Here is a 24,810-nt window from a genome sequence, read left to right on the forward strand (position 1 = left end):
TGTCACCTATTCTGGATACACAGACCCACTTGTCTTCTCCTCTCTGCAGTCTGCACAGTCAAACAAAAAAGTAAGATTGTCTAACTAAACTGAGCACCGTTGGGTGAGAATGAAAGTTTTTTATTTTATTGAATACGGAAATAGAAGAAATTCTTATGTTTATCAAGGCTAATAAACACAGGAAATGTGTTTGAGAGACAAAAGTCAGCGGGCCATAAACCAAGTTCACCAGAGTATGTATGTCTGTTTGTAAGAAGATAAAATCAGGACATTAGTGATCACAGTATGAGTACATGATTAATCACGCAGGGAGGATATGAACTGAAAATGTTTCCCTCTTACACTGCATTAACTATTTGCCATTAGAAATGTTATATTGATACTATTTATAGCAGCCATTTTCTTCAGCAATAGCCATTAAGTGGATATTATTAAGTGGGATTCACAGGAAACGACACATGTAGCTTTATCTTACTGTCATCAGCCTCACTGTTTACTGTTCGCTCACTTTACATTACATCAGAGCTCCATCAAGTCCCTACTAATGTAACCTGAGCATTTCTTACTGCTGCTGCTTCACATTGAAAGCAACTGGCGAGACATGGGTTGGCTTTAATTGTGGAAAACTAATAGTTCATTTTATTTTTCTGAGGGTTGACTGTAAAAGTTAAGATTTGATTTTCTCTGTTGGCCACAGGTCCCCAAAAAACCCTCCTGATCTGGCCCCTCCCTTCCTCCTTTCACATTAATCTTATCTGAAATTCTTCATCCTGTGTGCATCACACATCCTCTCTCTGTTTATGATCTGTCTTTCTCTCCATCATTCCCTCACTGTTGCTGACTTCCTCCTCTCCACAATATTCTCGAGGGCGGTGCATATTTGGCACAGACTTGGTTTCCTCTGATCATGTAATGATTTGCCCGTAACGATTACTCTCTCATGCGATGATAGAGCGGTTTGTACCTGTCCCACAGAGAGCTGCAGCCAGCCACATTCCTGCTGCGCCCTCCTGCCAGTCAACGTCTGCTAACGCACTTGTCTCGCAGTGACACACACACACACACACACACACACACACACACACACACACACACACACACATATATCTTTCACCAACTTTCTCTGTTCCTGATGCACTGAGAAGACGCACATACATGGCTTTTGCTCTCTCTTTGTACTAATACACACTAGGGTTGCACGGTATACCGGTACCAGTATAGTACCGCGATACTAGAGTTTTGAAAACGGTACTATACCGGCATTTAAAAACAAACGGTACTTTTATTTCATTTTATTGAATGCAAATGAATTGGTAAATTGGAGCCTGTCTCTTTAAGCACAGCGAGGCCAGCGAGTGTGACGTAGTTGCCCGAGAGGACGTAAGCCGCGTCCCACGCGCACTCGCATGTTTAGACTGAGGAGGAGAGAGAAACGACAAGTCGCGTCTTAGACAGACGGAGCGGGTTGAAGAATATACCGTAGATAGAGATGGCAGCTGCAGAAAAGTCCGTACTTGTGGTCAAAATGGGGGCCCGAAGTTCGGTGTGGAAATATTTCGGGTTCAAACCGAACGATAAAGGCGAGCCACTGAACCCAGAGGCACCGCAGTGCAAGCGGTGCTACAAAGTGTGTCTCGCAGAAGGAGCCAACACTTCAAATCTGTCGAAACATTTAAAGGACAACCATGCGGACTTGTTCCGAGACTTCAGTCAAGAACGACAGGTGATAATGTTGTTCACCTGTTCACTGCACTGTAATGTCAATGAAAGAAGTACAAAGCCCCTCCCAGCCCAGTAGTAAACCTACAGTAGCCTGCAAACAGAGAGCTAAAACATGTCCATGGTTAATAAATACATAAAAAAATATATTTTTAAAAATTAAATTACATTCTTTAAATATTTAAATAACCCATTAAGGCAATACATAATATAATGAAATATTTTTTACAAAAAGTATCGAAAAGTATCGAAATACATATTGGTATCGGTATCGAAACAGAAATTTGGTATCGTGACAACCCTAATACACACACAGTTTGCCATTTTGCATCAGTGAAAACATCCCTATTTCATCTCTATGTCAGACAAAGATCAGCAAGACTCTCGCTCATTCCACCTTCCTCCAAAGAAAAGAAATCAATAATACACTAAAAGTCTCTGATAAGTGGTGCAGTTCACTCCAGGCAATACACTCCTGAATATGTCCCCTTGTTTGGCCATTAAATTCTTATCAGCATCCACTCAGTAGTGTGATGTTGTAGTGTTGTACACCTGAAGCAAATATTGTACAAAACATCGAGTGTGACAGATGAACAGACAGATGTTTCCCTGCAGTAATGTAAATGTCAGCAGGTTTATCAGATAAGATGTGGTTAATGATAACAATCATTGATTTCACGGATCTTCAGAGTCAAACTTTTGATTCTTAGCAAAACAATGTCATCGAAGGATTAATGGACCTAATGTTAGGTTAAGTTTTAACTTAGAAATCAAGCCAAGTTTTGTTAACATAACATAACAATATTTGTTAACATGGTTTTCTGACATAAAAAGTAAAAAAAAAAAAAAAGTCTGAAAATGGGCTTGAAGCACATATACGCTTACTTTCTCATTGAGAAATTTTGGATCAGGACACTGCGCCACTGCTGCTCGCACTAGGTTGACAGGTGAAAGAGCAGTGCATCAAAAATGGTTAGCATTAGAGGAAACATCGCAGACATTTGAGCCTCCACGTGTTTGAGCCTCAGTCAAAGCCAAAATGAGACGAGGAGTCTGTTGTGCACCCAAAATCGGCAACTAGCAGACGTATCAGAATGGTTAGTACAGCTGCCAGCTTTTACTTGTTTATGTTGTGTGTTTGCTGGTAACTGACGGTGGCTGAAGCAGCGTTAGTGGTTGTGCTAATGCAAACTCTTGCTCAAGTTTACAGATAGAAATAAATAAATAAATAAATATATAAATCAAAGAATATTCAATAGATTGATCAAGAATGAAAATAATAATCAGTTATTATATGACATGACATGAATACAGTATATCAGTGGTTCCCAATCAGGCAATAGGGACCCACGAAAGAGGTTGCGAGATAAATCTGAGGGGTGTTGAGATGATTAATGGGGCAGGAAAGAAGAAAAAAGTTCTGTTACTCAAATTTAGATTCTTTATTTTTGACAATTCTCTAATCTTTACTTACTGTACTTACCGAAATACGTGATAAATGTATCTGTCTGGACCTCTAACAGTTACTGAAACAGAACAATCTAAGATGCTGTGTGCAGAGTGTGACGACAATGATTGTAAGAACAGCCTACAAGAAGCAAGACATACTCTACTTGATTTCACCAACACTGCACCTTACCTTCAGCTAGTTAACGGCCTGTCTGCGTGTCTCTCTGTTTGTCTGTCAGTCCGTCTGTCTCTCAACGTTGAGCTTATATGATCTGAACACAGTTCAGGAGCCGACTCCACTATCTGTCATATCATCTAGGTGGCTTCACAGGCCACCTGGTGACCACAATCCCAACTATTCCAGCTATGGACCAAATCATGCTGAGATGAGAGAAGAAACTGTACTGATAACACAAAAGGCCTTATTTAAGAGAGTATTATGTCCCATTGAAGTGAAGGAGTGGGGGAAAATGAAGGGTGAGTGACATGCTCAATGTCAAATGTGCACTTTTCCAGGTCATGGTTGCCAAATACTTTTCAAGCTGCATACCTGTCATCATGGAGACAGGAGGAGAGGAGGGGAGGGGGGGTGCTGAGAGGATTCGGACCAGAAGACGACAGATTCCAACAAGCTGGGTGCATGCGAGACTGTTTTTGCATGTGGTCCACGCCCCGCCCCCCCCCGCCACACTGAGATCAGAGCGAGACACCAATCTGGATGATGTCACCACACAGAGGTATGCATGGGACCAAATTCCACGGTGGCACTTCAAATGCATCACCACGTTGAGACAAAGGCCGTCCCCGGGCCGATGACCGAATACAACAGTGACCTACAGGTGCATTTTTCTCATAAGGGTAATTATTTTCAGAGGTCAAGCATCAATCACTGCATAACACACAAACAGGCCTGTACAGGCTTTCTGAAAAAATGAAAACTTCAATAAAAGGTCACTTAAAGTTCACAGTCAAGTTCACTCTTAGTTCAGACCCACCTCCAGACTCAGAAGAGACAGTTTAAAAAAACCAAATAACATCAAACATACATGTGCAACTGTGCAAATTTATTTCATCCACACACTGCTAGAAATAACACAAAAACACACAGATGGACTTAATACTTTACACACACAAGCTCCAAGACCACACAGATTTCACAAGCAGGGGCTTCCTCAAAAGGGGAGACCCCGGCCTCTTTACAGGGGACAACAAGTCTGTTCTGTGGCCACTACATCTGTACTGTCTCACTGCTCACTCCAGGACACGTGTGTGTGTGTGTGTGTGTGTGTGTGTGTGTGTGTGTGTGTGTGTGTGTGTGTGTGAGAGAGAGAGAAGTGCGTGTAAGTGAATTTCATAGAGGGCACCGTGGCCTGAGTAATCCCTGTGAGCAGCCTGGGAATGAGGAAGGCAGATGAACCTTTGGCTCCCATGGTCACACCACATACACAGAAGTCACAAGACTACAGACACACACCGAAACACACCTTTGCAGTGGTGGAAAGTAAGGAAGTGCCACAGCTGCAGTTAGTCATTACACTGAAGACTGCTGTTAGATGCAATTCATGTTATCATCTTATAAGATATGATGCTTTTTAACATATTAACTAAAGTACGTAAAATCAGCTCTATATTGATAAACTCCAACATTAAAATGCTGCTTAATAATGATAATCTAATAATATATTAGTTATAATAATATAATGTTCTGAAAAGGGCCATACTGCATAATGAGTCTATTTCCCTCTAACATTTGATACTTCAAGGAATAATTTGATGATTTGGGAAACACACTTTTAGATGAGGCATTTGATACCACTCTTACATCTGTCCATTAAATATTGAACTCCTGTACAGCCAGCAGCCACTTAGCTTAGCTTAGCATCCACCTAGCAGAGACCACTAAAGAACTAAGACACAGTATTTCTTATTTGTTTAATCTATTACAAAACCCAAAGTGGAAAACTAGCAATTTGCAGTTTTAGAGGGGTTATGTGTGGGACTACTTCTTGGCCAGTGGCAGTAACTTCCTGGAGTCTTGTCATCACTGTGCGGTCTCCCGTCTTTATGCTAAGCTAACTGACTGCTAGCTGTAGCTTCATATTTAGCAGACAGGCATAAAAAAATGGTTTTGATCTCCTCAGCAAGACAGCGAATTAGTGTCTTTCCCAAAAAGTTTTTTTTTTTTTTAAGGTTATGGTTTCAGTCCTGGTTGATTTTGGTCGCCAACAATGTAAAACTGACAAATGTGAAACTATTACACTGATTTGCTGAATAAATTCCAGTCATAAATAATATTAAAAAATGCAGGAGTTTTGCTTCTAATGCAGCATTTTTACAGTGCGGTATTGCTAGTTTTACTTCAGTTAAAGATCTGAACACTACTGGTGAACATGGAAAAGGTCTCCATGGACACTGAGGCATGCACACTTACAGGAAGCTGGATGCAACAGACACACACCTACTTTGCGAGCATGCATGATTACATGCTCATCAATCAGCTTCTGTGGGTGTATGCATAGTAATCCTAATAGCACCTCATTTGTAATGGGGTTTCCAGTGTTTAGTCATGGCGGTGCAACGTTTACTCAAAGCACATGTGGCCACGGGGGGAAGCAGATGTGAGAACCCCAGGAAGCATCATTAGCCTTGCAAACATTCGCTGCAGCCAGCCGTGGAGATCCTGTCAGACACCAGCACTCCAGCTCCTCAGTCAATCATGTTTCCACTGGATTTAGCTGTCCGTCCTTTCATTTCCCCTTACACATAACCTTTCTCACACTCATATGCAACCTCCTTTTCCCCTCTCCCAAAAAAAAAAAAAAAAAAAGAGTGAGGTCAGTGAGAAAGATAACTGGTGTGTTTGTTTTTTCATGCCTGTCAACCAGTCAGTCAATCTGGAATTACTGCATCTCCATTTTCTCCAACAAGCTACAGTTGAATATTTATGTTTTACTTTCCAACTTCATGCTGGTGGCTTTGTTCTACATTACTCCTGCTTGGCCTTTTGCTCTCCGTGCATGCTTCATGCAACTCTTCCCCTCTCACTCCATCAATATTGCTCTTTTTTTTCTCCCCGATTTTTACAGACATCCTTGTGTCTGTGTGTGTCCTTTTCTTCTCTTCCTCTCACCTAAATCCACATCAGTATCACTCCATAAATATTCCACTCTTCTTTTCTATCCTCTAACGTGGCACTTGCTTCCATCCTCTCCAAGTCTGTTATGGTTTTGTTGTATTTTACTGTGTTTTATTTAACCCTTGTCATTGACAAAGATATTATTCAGTTTTATTCTTTTTCACCTGCTACATATGATGAAGGTCTTGGCTTCGACTGGTAAGTCACATATTTTTTTGTATTAACACATCACTTCCTCTAATACTTATGACATGATTTTTTCCATTAGTCCTCTTATTTGACTCTGCTGCTAAAAGGCTAAAGTGTAATTATTGTCTTGCACATTTCTCAGATGTTTTTTTCCTGTCCTGTTCCTTTACCATTCTTGACCTTTTTGCCTCTCTTCCTTCTTTCTTTCCTCTCTCCTTCCCTCTGTAGCATCCAATCTGGCTTCCTCCTCTCCCCTGACAATCCTCCCAAGTTTCAAAACACAGACAAACACACACACCTCCTACCTGCCCTCCCCTCTAATTAGGCGTCACGAGAGGGTCCCGAGCACTGCTTCTCCCCTCCCATTAACACCACTCCCCGGCACTCCTGCTGCAATCCCACCCTGGGACGAATCTGAGGTCAAGGCCGGGGCAGAACAGATACCGACAGAACTAGACATATGTGCTCAAGCCAAGGCAGAGTCGCTCGACTGCAAGGTTCTGTGGCTTTTCAGATCGGCTGTGTGTGAAAAAATGTGGAGGCCAGATGATGCACGGAGAGCCCCGGCTGCTGCAAATGAAGTTTGAGCTGGCGTCCAGGAACACACAACAGGATAAAACAACAACACTCAATCACACTGATGGAGGGGACGTGGGCTCGCCGCAGATGGAGTCCAAGATGTTTCATCAGAGGAACAGGATGCCAGAGGCTCAGCTTTCAAGCTCGGCAATGACAAATAAACCTCATGATGAAGGAACAAATACATTCACAATGGGCTCCAGAGGAAACGGAGAGGGGACGGAGGGCAGCCACCTGCAAAATCACAATAGAGCTGAGTATCTGTGATGGGCGTGGGAGCCACAGAGGCCACCACTGCTGAACTGGACACAAAAGGTCCGTCTGCTGTAATGTTGCCATCTGCTGGAAGTTCTTTATCAATGCGTGACAGTAGTCTGATATAAAATCTGAGTTTTTTAGTGCGTGTGGCACAATGAGACATACTCCATTTCCTGAGAGCCACATAAAACCACAAAAACCTCGCTTTTTGATACTGAAGCCTGAACAACATGCCCTCTTGCATACACTCTGGCACACGCAATGCAACATGATTCCAGCGAGTTATGCCATTTACTGGCACAGGCTGCTTTGGGCAGTCAGTCACAGCATGTTATTAGAACTCAGCATCAAGTGATTGAAAGACAAACAACACTATCAAGTTCCACAAGATTTTGGAGAGGACAAACAGCAAAAGCCGTAATTCTCCTTTTTCATTTCTTCGATGTTCACAAGGCCTGTTTACTCATCATTTCCTGATGTTAGGAAGTTTGCAATACAGATTTACATTGATTCACTTTCTTGGCGGGAGTTTAGAGTGGATCGATACCACTCTTATATCTGTACGCGACATATGAAGCAGCAGATGGTTACCTTGTGTTGGCACATACCACAGCATGTCATTTTTACACTTTGATTTTTGTACAGATTAGACAAATGAGATATGACTAATCCTTTAGCTAAAAATAATGTTCTGAAGTTAAAGACAAAAGCTATTTGTCGAGTTTCATTTATCTGCCTCTTCAATAGGAACAAGTCTAAGTCATCACTGGAATAATGAAAAAAGGGGAAACGGTCTTTTACAAATTACAAAACCAGAGACAAGCTCATCCCCCAGAAAAATTGTAGCCAGGTCTAATTTTATACTTTCTCCATTTGTGCCACATTTGCAAAATCTTTGATTAGGGATTTTTTTTTTTTGTACAATGGCTTCTTTGAACTGAAGGAACTGGCAGTGCTGGGATTTGCAATGAGGTAAAAGAAAAAATACAAATTGGAGATGAGTGTGAGACCTAAGCCTCGCTATTGGTTTATTGCAAATTACTGTAGAAACTGAACTTTTTCTTTGGGACTCAACACTCAATAGAAGCTGCCATCTCTTGTTCTGTTCTGCAGGACTTTTCCTTCATTGGCCCACTGAGAATGGTGTGAAGCTACTTCCTTTTGGGCCGGCTTTACAGGGATGAATGCCTGCTCTCTTGGTTTCCAGGATTGGAAGATTTGTGTCCCGACACACCTGAGTAGGACACACCGGAAAAATTGCTACTGTGCCAGGAACATTAAGGACACTGCATGAAAAGTGAAATAATTCTTGGGTACCTTTGCAATTTATGTAAACATGAGTACCAGTGAATTTTGGCCTTGGACTATGAGCAACATTGCACACATACACACACACTTCCGCACTTCCACACTAAGCAACCCTCAGTCTCACTCCACAGATTAAGCCCAGATGGGAACAATGAGATGAGTATGAAGGCTTTTGCTGCGTAACTAAAAACACTCGGTCTTGTTAACGCACTCCAAAAACTTGCTCCATCCATCCATCACTGGCCAGATGTTCTCTGAAGCCTTTTCCTCTACTCCTCAAGTGGGACCAATCCCTCTCAAAATTAATTCACTTCCCATTCCACTTGCGTCCACAACAAAGGCACTCCTGAAAGCTAATTGGATAGTTTGTGGTCTTTATGATCATGCGATCAAGCAGGGGAGCGTGTTTCGCAGAACAAGAGATGTTGTTGTTGACGGATGCTCACTTGGGACCATTTGCACGCTGTGACCCCACTTAATCCTGCCATTAGACCCCCAAGCCTCCCCGTCCTGAGGACTTCAATACACTCTGCTGACTGCATTAAGACTCTGAGAGGGACCATTTCCTTGAATAAACATCAAAAACTGTTGGTTTTTTGGCTAATTTTCTTTTGAATTCCAGCTGAGTAATTAGAATAAAGGCATGTAGTGAAGCGAGAGTGGCAGCCAAACACTGTGAGGAAGTCTGGCAGCTGACTTATATCCATCAAATGTTGAAAACCGTAAAACATGTCATTTTCCACTAACTCCCAAAAGGAGCATAACCATCAGCTTCAATAGAGATATCACTGTCAAAGTCTGTTTGCCTGCTGTGTTTTATTTGCAGTTATTATGAAACTTACCCTAATTTATTCACCTGAAACTTTGTTGGGAAAAGAATATTTTTGTTAAGATTTAAGCGTCTGTCAGTAGGTGCCAAAAAAGGCCTTGTTAAGCGATCAAGTCATCAAAACACATTAAATACAGTTTTTGTTTCACTCTGTTTATTTGCAGTGGTAAGCTAACGCGCATTATGCTTTCACTGATATTTCTTGTCCAGCTTTTGCTTATTGATAAATACATTTTAATGTGAAAGCAGCAGCAAGCCTTTGCTGTCTAACGTTAGCCAACATTAGCTCAGCTAGCTAACACTACCAAAAATTTGTGAATGTTCTCTCCCCTTTTTGTAGTCATCTCATTTGAAAGGAGGACAGAATAAATAAATGTATTATGTTTAACCAAGCTTCACAAGAGGAGAAGAAAACAAGGATTAACATACATTTTAGTAACTGTTAACAACCAGAACAGAGGAGCTACGTTGTTCGTTCACGTTAGCTTGTGCATCCTATTTGCACACAAAGGTTTACAGATTTTATATAGTTTGGAAAAAGAAGAACGCTGGTATCAGATTTATTTAACCAAACTTGGTAAATGAAACAAGAACTAACTTCTTTTTGAACTTTTAGCAAATGGGGCAGCTATGTTGTTGTAGCTAATAGTAAATTTGACACAGAGACAGATTTTACATTTTTGAAAAAGGACCACTGGTATGGCAACATTTGGATCAATGCATCCCTATCTGTAAGACAACATTTTTAACACTTAAGAAATATTCAGCTTTTACAAAAAAGTACAAAAAGGGCCAAACAATGAGAGGCACAGAGGCAAATGTGCCAAAAGAACAGAACAACAAGGATTTGCTTTGCTCCGTAGCTTTAGCAGCTGCCAAATCATTATTAAAAACCACCAACCTTGGTGCTCAGAGATGCTTGGGTGTCTTTTAAGGGTACAGCCTCCTACACACAGCCACCTTCAAATCCTCATCCAGCAAAAAGGAAAAAAAAAATGTTTCTGGAAGGTTCCACTTTGCTGCACAAATCAAGGCAATGGAGTGAGAGCAACAAGACCCTCCAAGAATCACTTGAGGTATGTCATTATGTCACCCACAAAGGAAGGTCTATTCCATTTAGGGTTGGAGCCATGGGTCATTTGGCCCACACACACATATCACACAACTTCCAACAGCCATACACACAAATATAGAGTCTCATTCTTTTGTCAAATGGTAATGCAGAGACTTTGACCTGAGAGTGAAGATGAAAAGAAAAGGCCAGCGCATAGCAAAGACCCCGGGAGGCAGCACTTGTTGATCCCTGGTCTCTGAAGCAAAGCAGTGGGTCACTCTGGTGTGTGTGAACAGATAAATGTCCAGTGCTGACTCACGCTGCACAGTCACTCCTTGCACAGATGGGAAATCTTGTCATGTGCTGGCAATCACTTGACCACTTGAGCAAAAACCCAACTGAGTCATTTTTCAGTCTCGCTGTGTGACAGAGACGCAAAATAATCAGACCACTGCCACTTGTAACACAGAAGTCAGCTTGAGGGCGTAACGCCTCAAACATTCTGGACACTGAACTGAACAGCTCATTTTGTTGAGAGCAATCATTTATAATGCACTTTCATCGCAGACTTAATGTAAGAAAGTTAACACACACCCTTCTGAGTACCACTAACATGATGAAAACATCTGAAACATACAAGTGACTCACTTCACATATGTCATTTTTATCTAATTTAGCTCTCAATATTATGTAATAGGGATCATTTTTAAGGGCTAGTCTATGCTAACTCAGTCAAACATCCTACTTCAGACCCTCAGCAGTTTTACACCGATGCTCGCACGCATACAAAGACGATTAATGTGCCATTGCAAGATTTTCTACCCAATATTTAGACTGTAACATAATCAGGCCAGCACTGGACAGTGGCCTGGAAATATTGCAAAGCCTCAAGTGCTTATCTGTCACTGACATTCACTGATTACAGTGTGGACGTGCTCAGCTGGACTATATGGCAGCCAGGGTGTCTAAAGCCCAAATCACCTTGAAGTGCTATTAGCACCTGTCGTAGTCATTTACACATGCTGACAGTGGCATCCCGCCCCTCTGTTTGAGCCCTGAAGTCTGTCTCCAGGCCAAACAACTGCTTTGTGTTCCACTTAAAACTCTTGCTCAGCTCTTGCTGTGCCGTTATGCAGCATGTGTCAGCTTTTACACAACTTGGCTTGCATGAGTGATGCATGTGTATGACAGGCCTGTAGGAGATAACATGTTGAAACCACTCGAGTGGTGATTAGTGCAAGCTGAGTGCACTGATTTAAGTTTGTTCAATCCAGGACTGATAAGCTGTGACCTTTCGAAGGATGACCCATGATCCATCTATTCAATTTCAGGTCTGTGAGTGCAAGGCAAAATGAAGTCTGCCTCTCCACTTCACAGGGCTGTTATGTAATTTCTACGTGACATTATTTAAATACACATTATTTGATTATCAAAGCATTCCAGTATTTTCAAATTGGCCATTACCATCAATCCAATGTTGTCTATGACATATAATCACTTCAGACTTGCGACAACAGCACACTCTTCCTAATCTCATCCACTGCAACTGCATTGGACTTGTTCCAGCATCACTGGAAGATGATGAAGAGCCCTGAACATCTAATCCATAACATTCATTTATGCATAATCAATCGAAGTTAACTAAATCTTTATTTGATGGCTTCATGTCAGGCTCTATTTCAGAGAGTTTCCTGGTGCCAAGTTATTTAGGTCCCAGTTATGGCTCCTGTATAAATCTGGAGCATCAAAGCAATCATGTAATAAATTATATATGGATGTAATGGGGAAAAAAACACTTAAAACCAAAGCACCCCAGTCTCTGTTGGGCTACCATAGAGGTTTTTCCTTTAGAAACAGAGGAAAGCTCAAATTAAAAGAAACAGGTGTCTCGTTTCTTTCTCAATAAATTGAGTAAAAGTTAAAAATTACAGAAGCCAGCGGTTATGTAAGTGAAGTAATCACAGTTTCATGGTGGGTCAACTTCACAAACACATCTGTCCCAAGCTGAAGTGACGCGCCTTCCTCTCAATGACTGGCAAAGTTGTATTAATTGGAAGAAAGCGCGGCAGCTTACCTTCACGCAAACAAGAAGAACCAGTCCAGTCGTGTAGAAACAGCCCCCTGTCATCTCTGACGCCGATAAGTTCAGTGTGATATCAAAGTGTGGAGAGACAACTCTGACTGCCCGCTCTCTATCTGTCCGTGTGTCCCAGTCTGCCCAGTCACTCAGGGAGAAATGGGTCCGCTCTCCCCTCTGCGCTGCGCTCCGGCTCCAGTTTACACAGAGAGAGAGAAAGAGAGAAAAAGGCAAAAGTCAGCCAAGAACTGCCGGAGACGACATGACACTTCACGGTCGCTTCCAGATATTTTGTTCCCCCAGCAAAACACGTTGCTGCTAAATTTATGTTTGCATACCAGGCGTGCGTCAGGAAAAAAGGGGCTCACCCACCTTACATTCTTAAAGAAACACACTCCCGGGCCGTTACGCGCTGATAGGCTGCAGAGACAGGCAGAGTTTTCAGTGATGCTTGGTGGTTTTCTGGCTGTGGGTGACGGTGGACATACTTTCATCCTAATGAAAGGCTGCACTGGCTGATATTTGCACAGTTTGCGGAGCAATTCACACAAAATAACCTGCAGGGCTGCCAGGTGAAGTGAGGTTGTTTGTAGTTTACTGAGGTTCTCATGCAGAAACGGTCTGTTTTTAATCTGTTCCCACTCAACGTGATTGTTCCAGACTTCTACTTCTGGTTGTGTCTGATTTTGCTACTTGTCCCTGCTCAAATTCTGCTCTGTTGTTTTTACTGGACCTTGCATAGAGCAGTTTGATCAGGACACATGTAAACAAGGCATGCACACACTGTTCACCTCAGCGGCCTGACTCATGTTTATATTCATAAAGATTGTGGTTTTGACAAAAGCATTCTAGGGGCTTGACACATATACATACTCATAAATAGACAGAAATGAATATAATGACCCAATGGTGTTCTTTATGCCCCACTTGCTACGTCATGTGGACAGTGCAGAATCATGTGCATAGGCTGCAGTTAGAGTGTGCACCATATGGATGCAGATGATTGTGTGCTGTGCATCAGTTGAGGATTGTGCCTACTTTTCGCAGCTTTAGATTTAGTCACAAGTATGAAATGCATTAGTCTTTCAAGTTAGGCGCCCATGCTGCCAACCATGTGCCATTTAAGGTCAGGAAGAGTTTTATCTGAATCAAGCTCTGACTGCTTATGAACTGAGATCAACTGGATGGAATGAAACATTCATACTCCTGGCCTTTGCTGGCATATGATTGAAATCCACTGTTGTTTCTGATTTACCTTGATGAGACCCATGTCATTCCCTGGCGGCTTCAATAAAAATAGCAGTTTCCTCTGTTTTGAAGTGGATCATATTTTTATGTGCAGTTTAATGAAGGCCTGCAGTGTATCTTTGGACATGACTGCCTCCCACACACTAAACGTTGGTTCAAATTAGGGTCAAATGTTGGCCTGACCTGATATGTTTAATTTTGTGAGTCTAGTAAATGAACTGTAATCATAAACTGTAACAGAAAACTTATTTTGAGGTTTTTAGATTCTGTTATATTTAAGAATAAACTTTTCTTTTTTTTTTTTTTTTACTGATTTAACATGACCGCAACAGCAATTTTCCACTCTCTGTGAGGGGGGGATTTTGTATCATAATTGATAGATGGGGTCAGCAACTCCTCTTCCTTTTGATCCTATACCTTTATTATACTAAGAGACATGACGTTCTTTGAAGCTTAGCCCTCAGTGGTAGGGCATTAGGTCTTGCTTGTCGCTTTTGAAGCTGTCCAGGGCCACCATAATAACAATGTTCCTAGAAAATGTCAACGGTCCTCAGCCAAGCTCAAAGGGCTGAGGGAGATGCCCTTTGAGAGGCACACAATAGAACAGGTATGTACGGTATGAGCTACCTGAATTGCTGCCTGACACGCAGGCTTGAATTCAGCTTAATCTCTATTAACACACACAAACACAGGAATGTAAATGTTTATTTCCCCAGGAGTGGAACAATCTTTACCTGAACACTGAGATGGGGGTTGAATTCATTGCCTCTCCACCGCAGGGTTAAATTATCATCCTTAATAGCTGCTTGACATTCACAGCCTACCTGCTCATGCCACTCATCATGAAAAGTCCAGTGTCTTTGAAAGAGGAAAGACTCCGGGAGCCTCTTGTTGAACTTTGACCACCCCCGGCACCCTGAGAGCACCCCAGACACCCAACAAAGCCCAGAGCAAGCAGTAGATAATGCTTCAAGACATGAATAGTTTACATTCACTGTGACTGGCAGTGCATAGCTAAGCCACGTCCTCATGTTACAAATGCTGTTGCTCTTATTGATGGACATGTTCAGCGGGATCCCTCGCTCAAAGCTCCCATCAGCAGAGCTGCAAAATCACTGCCCTGGGCACAAATGTATTTTTAGGGACTCTACAAGCTTAAATAGCATCTGTCAGTTGTTTGCTCAACCGATCTTACAGGGACTTTTCTGTGTGGGAAGACAAATAAGGGGTTGAGGCAGCAGCTAATGACAGTCTTTTAGCTGAGATCTTTTGTTTGAATGCAATGATGGGCTGGATGTTGGACGCTCAGTGACACTGCTTTACGCTTCTAGGCCCAGCTACTACCGTCTGACTCTGCATGAACACACACGCATACAAGTATGACTTTACAAGTGCAAAATAGGCCCTTAGTATGTACAGTACTACATGTGTTGGTTTTCTAACTAAACATACTCGGAGCAGGTCAGTGCCCCCCTTATGAGTAAGTTTGTTGTTTCCCTTAGCTGACACCAAACAGGGGCGTTTGATCAGTGATATTTGGCCTGAGAGTCACAGCGCTGCTTGTCACATGTGTTCAAAGAGAGGGCAGGAATTTGCCAGATACCAGCTAGAGAAAATGCCCTTCACGGGACACCAGCTAGCTTGTTTTTGCATTAAAGAGGCAGCCACTGTAACAGATTTAGCTCCCAAAGCAAACATCTCCAGAGCTTACACTTGGTGATTAAAGAGATAGTTTGCCATTTTGGGAAATAGTCATATTCGCCTTCTTGCCAAGACTTTAGATGAGAAAACTGATACCACTCTCATGTCTGGCTGTTATGAATATAAAGCTGCCGCCAGGTGACACTTAGCTTAACTAACCATAAAGACTGGAAACAGAGGAAAACAGCCACCTAAAGTAACAAACAACCTACCAGCCTGAAAGCACCTCTAAAGCTCGCTAAATAATTGATTAATGTCATTTCATGTAGCCTCCACTGGCAACCTCACAATGATAACACCGAGGAAGTTACTGTGCCTGGTCAAGATATAGTCATGCACATAATTCCCTGTAAAACCATAATTTTTCATTGTTTCACTCACGTTTAACTCAACATGTGATAGCCTTAGAGGTGCTGTTAGATGGGCTTTTTTTAACCTTTGGACAGAGTAAGGTTAGCTTCGTGCCCGTGTTTCCACTCTTTGTGCCAAGCTAAGCTACTGGCTATTTGCTAACGGACAGATATCAGAGAGGCGACAATCTTTTCAGCAAATTCTCTGCAAGAAAGTGGAGCAAATTCCCCCAAAACTCAATGTGCTCTTTTAACATAAAGCACACAAACTCCCTTGAGTGCTGTTGTGGCACCTTGTTATAGCTCCCACTCCCTCGGCATGCAGTTTACCACCGCATGGTTGCCTTTCTCATCTGTCCCTGATTGCCTTTACTGCTCTGTGGAATTTGGCACACTATCTGTACGTGTGTGTGTGTGTGTTTGTACGTGTGTCTGCTCATGCTTGAGACTCCAGAGGAAACGAAAGCTCTTGCCATTGCTGGGCCACAGTGTCCCGGGAATGCCAGGCTTGCTAAGGGTACAGTAACCTGTCTGTCTGTCAGCGCAGATCTGTTTCAGCTGCAGGCTTTGCGCTCCATCAGGCATGTCATATCCACTGCATGCTGTTTGAGGGCATCATGCCACAAACCACCAGTCAAATATGTAGACAGTGGGCACAACACTCTTCACACTGTTGCCAGTGATCGGTCAGCTTGTCTGACAACCCATGGGTATAATTTTTCTCTCTTTCTGCAGGGAAGTATCTAATTACATACAAATCCTCGCTTACAGCTAAAACCAAATATGCCGGTGGTTGAATATTCATAAATATGCCTAATCTTTGGCTTCAAGTTCCATGCAATTAGATTAAGGCATCATACGACACAAATCCAGGATTTCCTATTAACTAAAGTTAACCTGGGATACAGTATCCGTGGATATTACAGCTCAGCACAAATCAGAAGAAAACAATCAAGCAGCTATAGTAAGAAAGAGACAGAGCAGCAGAAAAAAGGACACTGTTATGTTGTAGATGAGTGTGTCTTTTGTTTCGGTAAATCTGCTGCAGGCTGGTTGCTGGCAGAAGAGTTGAACAGAGAAATTTAGGGCATAGAGAACTAAACATCCCCTGGGATCAGTTTCATCCATGAGAATTGGGCAAATCCCTGAGTACATTCTTCACCTTGTATTTCACCTTCACCTTCAGTCCTCTTGGAAGATTATTCTGTCCTGCAAAGGCAGAGAGCAGTGCTACGGAATCAGCTTCAGCTTTTTGGTCCACTTTAATTTTAAATGAAGAAAATAAACTTATATTATTTACCTCATCGACAGGAATTAAATGTATCCGTATGTCTGTCTACTATGTATATTGAAATCAATAATAACATTAATTTACAATTTAATACATTTAAATGAGTGATTTAAAGGAAACAGAACCACATAAATCCTGAGTCAAAAGCTGAACTGGCAGCTGCTGAGATCTGCTAAGCTATTGTTAGTTAGCTTTGGCAGGAGTTTAGCCGGGTTTTGTTTTCGCCATCATGTCTGGATGTAGTTACTGCCTCAGTTAGTTATGTGGAATTACAAAGTGATTTACCAAGATGTCAGTTCATCACAATGAATATTTTTCAATTACAGGTAACAGCTAGGGGTAAATCTGTAAGTAAATTTATGTTCAGCTTTAGCAACAGTGAGCCTTAACTGACCAGAATTACACATTTCTATCATTTAATGGTAATATTTTTTTTTATACTGTAATAAAAAAGATGTCAAAAAGTTTGTTTAAATCTTAACCAAGTTTGGAACAAATATTGAGTTCCTGTGTTTCGTCTTTGTCCCCTCATTTGACTCGACTTCCTGTATATGAATCTCATCGGTTAGACTATTATTTCATTATTAGTCAGGTGTTCTGAAAAGCTTTTGGGGCATACTGATAAACATGTGCACTTGATATTGTGTCACTACATCACAATTCACATGACTCATCTCTTTTATTTCCTGGATCGGGGGGAAAAAAAGTAATTGCTGAATGGAGATGGTAAGCACTGGCTCGCATTGAGGGTCATGCAACACTTCAACATCGAACCAGACCTCACAGTGAATTCTGCTCCTGCCAGTGTGGTCGCTTCAAATTTCAGCATCTTGTACTGCACTGGCTACCCATAGAGACCACCTGGGCAGAGCTCTGCTGCGGTGCATGTGTTCTGTTTATGACGTTGTATGTTCGTAAAAGAAAGAGAAAGACAGAGAGGGAAATGACAGACAGCTTGGCCCGGCTGTCAGCTGCCACTCGGTTCCCATTATGGATTCTCTCATGTCCAGGCACCGTTCCCTTGGTTTCTCCAAACTTCAGCACGCCTCAGGTACTGTTTTGGAGGCCAGCTGAATGTCCGTCTGACAGAGAGGCTGCAAACGAAAAGCCCGGAGAGAAAGCAGAAATGAAGCAAGGGCCCATTTCCCACGTTGTTCTTGGCTCCTGTCTACCCCCAAAGACTTAAGCGAACACTTCCAAAACAAAGAGATTGTCTGTGTAGGTGCCCAAATAGCCAGCCCACGCATATATGCACACTTGCACACAGACAGAGACACACTCACACACTGGGACATAAAAAATGTTATTCTAATTCCTTCTAAGTGCCTATTTAAGCAGCTGTTTTCTGTAAACACTGGCTCAGACAGCAGAGCTCGGACATTTGGTTTTAGATCATTCTCAATTATATCATAATTACTAGGACTCGGTCTGGTTGTCAGCAACAGCACCCAGAAAATATAGCTGTGAATTGCTGCCCCTTTGCCAGGACAAACAGCCGGCCTGCTAATCCCAGCACGGCTCTGTGAAAATGGCCTGTGACGGGATATTGTCGAAACACGGCCGGGTCATGTGGGACAGCGTTGGAGCCGCATGAGGGAAAGCCTTCTGTGGTCATTGTCTCACCTCCTATCTGACCCATTCAAAGCATGCGCCCTCACAATTATATCTGTGCCTCACAGGTCAGTGACCAGAACAACGCTCTTCCAGCGATGCAATGTGAGACTTGGTTTTTTTCCTTCCAGAGAAAATCATTACTGAAAATCATCATCATGGTGGAAGTGGGGTCAGGGTGTGGTCCTGCAGGAGCGAGGAGGATCTCATTTTCAAAGCAAGACTGGTCACATACTGACCTTCTCTCACACTTTTAACCCTGTACAGTTGTTGACTCATTTTCTGACTAGATCCTCTCAGTGGGAAATGTGGACGGTTAACTAGGATGTTGTAGTTAATGAGCCGAAGTCATTATTTGAGGATTATATCCGACAGGTGCACAGAGCCCTGCTTAACAAGACTCTTGTCTATGTTGTTGCTACAAATCTATGGTTAATACCCTGCTAAACAAATATTGTCTGTGTAGATCTGTGATTTATTAAAGGCTGAAGTAATGGTTATTTCAAGAGGGGCAGCCATCATCTTGTTAAGATGTAATTCATTTCTGCATGCACGACCTCTCCAGCTCCATTGCTGGGATGAAGCTGGGAAGAATAATAGTGCCAAATTTGGCAACAGGGCTAGAAGACTTTTTGTAGCTGTTTTGGCCCCCAGATGTTGAAATTCTGGTGTAAATTCCCTCTAATAAGAACAGAGCCAATAGTTAGTTCACCCCTACTTGATCAAAATGACACCCAGACCTTTCCTGACGATGGCAGCGCTCTTCGTTTCATGTCCTTTTCCAGGTTGTTCCCGTAATAACTGCTATAATTATACTGTATCGTGTTACTAAGTGCTTTGCTTGTGCAAATATGATTTTAAAAAAAAAACTTTTAAATAGAGCAAAAAAAGGCTTTAACCTGAGTAAACACAAGCAGTGATAAAAGATAATGGTGCCTTTCAGCAAACAGCTGCAGCCATGACTGTAATGTCTGTAAACAAATCAGTGACACGACTCAAATGAAGATCTGCAAAAGAGAGACAAACGTTATCTGACTTATATCCCCTGAAATATTTCTGTTGGACTTAATGGAAATGAAAATAAAAATTTGATCGCAAAAAAAAAAAATATTATCTGACTTATAAGAATTTGACCTTCAGCTGTTTATCTTGGATTGGCCGTCCTTTAATTTAAGCTTTTTGAAAATATTAAACACAAAATAAAACTAAACTTTTAGTAAATGACTGTGTGGCTGCCCTTAAAATAAAAGTCAACTCCTTTAAAGAAAAAAGGTTTTCAGCCTGGGTTCTTATTGTAATAATAATTGTGTCATGCTCTATATTCAATGTATGTAAAGCTGAAGTTTATTTGGAAGTTTTTTGGTGGCTGTGATGCCCTGACATACATTGCGTTTCCAAAAAAGAGAGGTGGGAAGTGCAAGGTTAGCATGACCATAAGAGGCTGCATATCACATATAGAGGATCTTTAGCAGGCGATTTAGAGAACTCTATGGTGTATCTGTAGTTTGACTGACAGTTGTTAACGTACAGTGTAGCCATCTATCAGTTGTCACTGAGGCTGCACTGTCTGACACTGTTTGAGGGTAGAGTTAACCAAAGCATACCGATGCACCAAAGACACGTCCCTTTCTTTCTCCCCTGCTCTAAAGCCACATCTCGACCTTCTTCCCTCATGATCTAAAGAGCATGAAAGGACAGTCACTCTCCCACCCTCTTTCTCCTCCTGTCTGCGCTCTTTCTTCACACAGCGCCTCTGACTGTGTGTGATCCGGAGGTGTGACACTTTCCCAGTAGCCCACAGATATCTGTTACCCAGCCAGGAGCTTTGGCATGCTGCCCACGGCCCTACCTGTCTCAGAGGGCCACAATGGCAGGATGCCGCGTCAGTCCAGCCAGAATCTCTAACCCCGCCGCCACCTGCACGCCAGCAGACCCCAGGGGAACCGGAGCAGAGCAGAGCATCCATGACTGATCTCTCTTTTCATCTCGACTGTCTGTCAAATGAGAGAAGAAAAATAAAAAGGCCTTAGATCTTTACTGGCTTTTTCCTCTATGGAGCTGTGCACATGCTGTATTCAAGGATATGTTTACTCTTTCATCTAATTGTGTTCTGATTTGCATTTTCTGTCTTTTTTCTGTCTCCTGTCATTGTTCCCTTCTACTGCATGTATGTCACTTTAATGCTTCATTCGTATTGTGCAGGAATCATTTTAACAAAATAAAAAGGTACTAGATGTAATTAGAGCTGCCCACATCTAATAAAATACCTTGCAACCCCATAAACGTAACCATGCTGGAATCATCAGCAGTATGATATACAGTACACCAGTACAATACCAATGCACAGGCTGTGATGCCACATGCTCAAGTCGAGTAAGAACTTTGTCTACTTTGCTGCCATCTAGTGGCCGAAATTTGTAAATACTAGGAAATAAGATCACAAAATATCAGGAAGAGGCCCAGCAGTGATGATCACATAACAGTGATACTGTCACAACATGTGCATAGTTATTCAATATACTGTATTTGATTTTTATTATTTTAAAGGAGCTTAATGTCATACACATTTAATCAGGTCTTTGAATTGGAATTAAATGACTCCAGCTAATGGTGAAAATATTCCTGTCTGTGAAGAATGAGGTAATAGTCACTACTCAAACAGCTCAGCTGAACAGATCAACTCTGTTTCTGTCCTCATATTAATATCCTGTATCACTTCATTCACAGTTACTTGGCATCCATTCAAAATGTGTTAAAAATTAATCCCAACATTTAGTGTTTCTGTTGTGAAATCATCTGCCCTGAGTGCAGAAACAATGTCAGACTAAAGGTTTAACCATTGAACTTTTCTCTTAATCTGACAGAGAGATTTCCACATAATTTAAAATAAGTCAAATTAGGACACTGAACCAAAAATGAGCCTTATTGTGTCACTTTGAATCAGAGTGTATTTACAGAAGGTGGAAAAGAGCACTGCATGGAAACAGTTCTCAACTAAACTGTGGCAGTTCTAATGAACTGTGCTGTTCACATTGTAGTTTGAACTGTACAAATTATTGAATTCTTTTTCATGTGGTCCAGGTTGTTGGTTGCTTCATTAATGGGCTTGTTGTGGTGAAATGAAATGATCTATCTCATTAACTTGAACATTTAGTCACTCCAAACAGCCCATACAGCTTGTTCTGAAAGGCAATTATATTATATTGTAACCAGTACTCTACATATTTAAAACATGTCTTCACTGAAAGCGTGGATTTCAAAGCTCATGATTTTATGCACCCACACAGAATCATTTTCATGCTCCATAAACTATAAACATTTCCAGGTTTAAAAAATGTTGAGCCTGCAGTCATCATTTAAGCCCATTCATTTTAGAACGAGACATTATACCTCCTAAAGCCAAGAAATATTATTGATTTGATGATGTCACCCTGGTGAGTCATGATCAACTGGTTGCACTTTGATTGCACTTGAAATCACGTAAAGGCCGATCAAGGTAATTAAGAGAATATGACATGGACAATAAAATATGATCAGATCAATGTCCAGTACAACGTGGCATCTGTCACAGTGTGTGTGTGTGTGTGTGTGTGTGTGTGTGTGTGTGTGTGTGTGTGTGTGTGTGTGTGTAGGCAGGCTTACATAGGCCTACTGTGCGTTTTCAGTGGATTGTCATCCAGTCTAAATTTTAGAATTCTTCAGTAAATGAAAACTTATGTAAAATGTTTGGCATGAACTTCCTTCCTGTAGAATCAGACTATAAATGGAAGAATCTGTCTGTCTGCATTTCCATTTTCTCAACAACCGCTCATCCGATCGACTTCAATCTTGGGTGTGTCGCTGAGGACCCATGGATGTGCAGTATTTTAGGGTGAGGGGTTTTCAGCATTCCCGGTCCCCTGGAGAGAGGGGCTTCTGACATTATCCAGACACTCAGACCCTTCAAGAGTCCTCGGAGGGAGCTAGTGGATTGATGGACTGATGGACAGACTGACTGACTGATTGACACTTGGACTTACTTGGACTTGGATTATGTGACACTAGCTGGGGATAGATGTAGCAATGATAGGTAATTTGTTGAAATAAGATCCAGGCTATCCAATTTATGTTCCTTTCTTTCTGAAAACTACCCACCAAACGTTTCCTTCAAAATACAACTGTATTCTGTGCTGGGCTAAATTAAAGACTGATTATTCCAAATACTGTCATCCAGTACTGTTTGTAGAGTTTATAAAGTGCTTTTTTTCCTACGTTGAACACCTCAGCCATGCTACAGGTATCTGGTATGTACCCAGAATGACAAATTTTGCCTCATTTTATCCTTGACTGATCAGATATTCAAAACAACTCCATGCAGGCTTTAACAGGACATAGCTTGAAACTTCCTGAACCTGGATCAAGTCAGGTCATTCAAACTGAACTTTATCAAACATCATAAGACTTTCACAGCAAATCCTCAATCCCAATATCTGAATGATTCAAATCAATTCTGTGATGTCAGCAAGATAGCTATGAGCATGTTCTCATTTTATGCATTATATACACACAGTATTTACAGTGGCAGCATTGTGCTCAGCATTAAAATGCAACCAGATAAAACAACCTTATGAATTAATTGAACGGACAGACACAAATCTTGATTCTGCAAATGTAGCCCACAGATATGATGGTCTACTGAGTTATGTGCACACTGACAGCAATTTCAGTGTTTCCTGAAAAATAAATTTTCTCTGCCCCCTGGCCACAGATGCTGCATGACCAATGTGGCATGCTGAGCTCATTTTGGGGTGAGGTAAAGTAAAATTTAGGGAGCAGTATATTTCCATCTTTGGAAGAAAGTTTCTTGCTGAAGTTTTAGCTCATTAAACTGTCTGTTATTTATGAGAGGAGCTGCTGTGATTGGCATTATTGATGCTTCCTGCTGCTTAGACCAATGTTTTATCATTAAAAATAAAAATTGAAGATAACCATCAGGCATAACAAACAAATCCTGGTGGGTAGAACAGGAGATTGGCTGCATGAATGTGCACTTAACAAAGCAGCAGAAATGATGCAAAACATGGAGCAATATCTCAAAGGAAAGTTTCCAACATCCTGTGGAATCTATGCCACGAAGAACTGAGGCTGTTCAGAGGGCAAATGGAGGAACGATCCAGCATTAGTAGGTGTTCCTTTTAAAATGGCAGGTGAGTGTACAGTATGGATTTGAAGAGAAGGGTCTGAGAGACAGCTGACTTGTAATATTCCAGTTTCATTTTCAATTATAATCTTTGATCTGTAACCGATACCCTCGGAGGATACTGTAGGTGCCATAATAATACTGGTGAAAAGCCGAAGAAACTGAAATAATGACCAGTTTTGAAACCTGTTAAGACCACGCCAAAAATATTCCCCTCTTCATCGCAGTGAAGAGGTTTGTCTCTTCAAGCAGCTGCTGATATGATAAACAGAGTGAGCAGACTTTTCATCCCATTACAGTGGGAGGAATAGATCAATGTCATGGTGCCATAATCCCTATGGAGGATGTTTGTCATGTTCTCTGTATCATCATCTAATGGGTGTATGCAAGTGTAAGAGGCAGTGTCTACTCCGTCATTCTTCACAGGAACTATTGAGACACTTTCAGCTGCGAATGTTGACACACTGACAAACAGCTTGTTTAAATGAAAATAAAAACATGGACCAAAGAAACCTCAAATTCAATCTCAAAATGAATGTAACTGTCAAATAATAGAATAGAATAAACTAGAAAAAGAATTACAAGTACTTCAAAATGACTACTTCCCATGTGTAGTTGTATGAGAAAGTGTAAGTGTAACTTTATTTAAAGATAAGCTCTGAGTTTCTCATTTGTCAAACACTTATCTCGATCATAAACTTGCCTTTATCATTAAATACTTGGATTGGAGCTGAGCACAGCTGTTTTGTTCCATATTTAGTTTTGGCCTTCTTGCCCATTTAGCATCATGTTGTTAATGCAGTGATCTTCTCAAAATAATTAATTACACCAG

The 24,810-nt window shown here is 41.5% G+C and overlaps 1 protein-coding gene across 3 annotated transcripts in view; it reads right to left on the reverse strand.

The window, feature by feature from the left end:
- LOC111649900 (ADAMTS-like protein 1) overlaps positions 1–12,910 on the reverse strand; it is a 94,174-nt gene extending 81,264 nt beyond the window's left edge. For 2 of the 3 annotated variants that reach the window (XR_015436781.1, XM_023399597.2), the window contains exon 1: positions 12,596–12,910. Coding sequence is in view for 2 of the 3 variants with exons in the window: in XM_023399597.2 (XP_023255365.1) it covers positions 12,596–12,649 (54 nt within the window). In the remaining variant the exon portion in view is untranslated. The remainder of the gene's footprint in view (positions 1–12,595) is intronic. The other variant, XM_087172127.1, reaches the window with a different exon arrangement.
- Between the last annotated feature and the right edge of the window lie 11,900 nt (positions 12,911–24,810).

The sequence above is a fragment of the Seriola lalandi genome, unplaced genomic scaffold (genome assembly GCF_002814215.2).
Source record: "Seriola lalandi dorsalis isolate HSWRI2012SDOR001 ecotype SW California unplaced genomic scaffold, Sedor1 jcf7180002052086, whole genome shotgun sequence".
In the NCBI taxonomy this organism is placed as follows: Eukaryota; Metazoa; Chordata; class Actinopteri; order Carangiformes; family Carangidae; genus Seriola; species Seriola lalandi.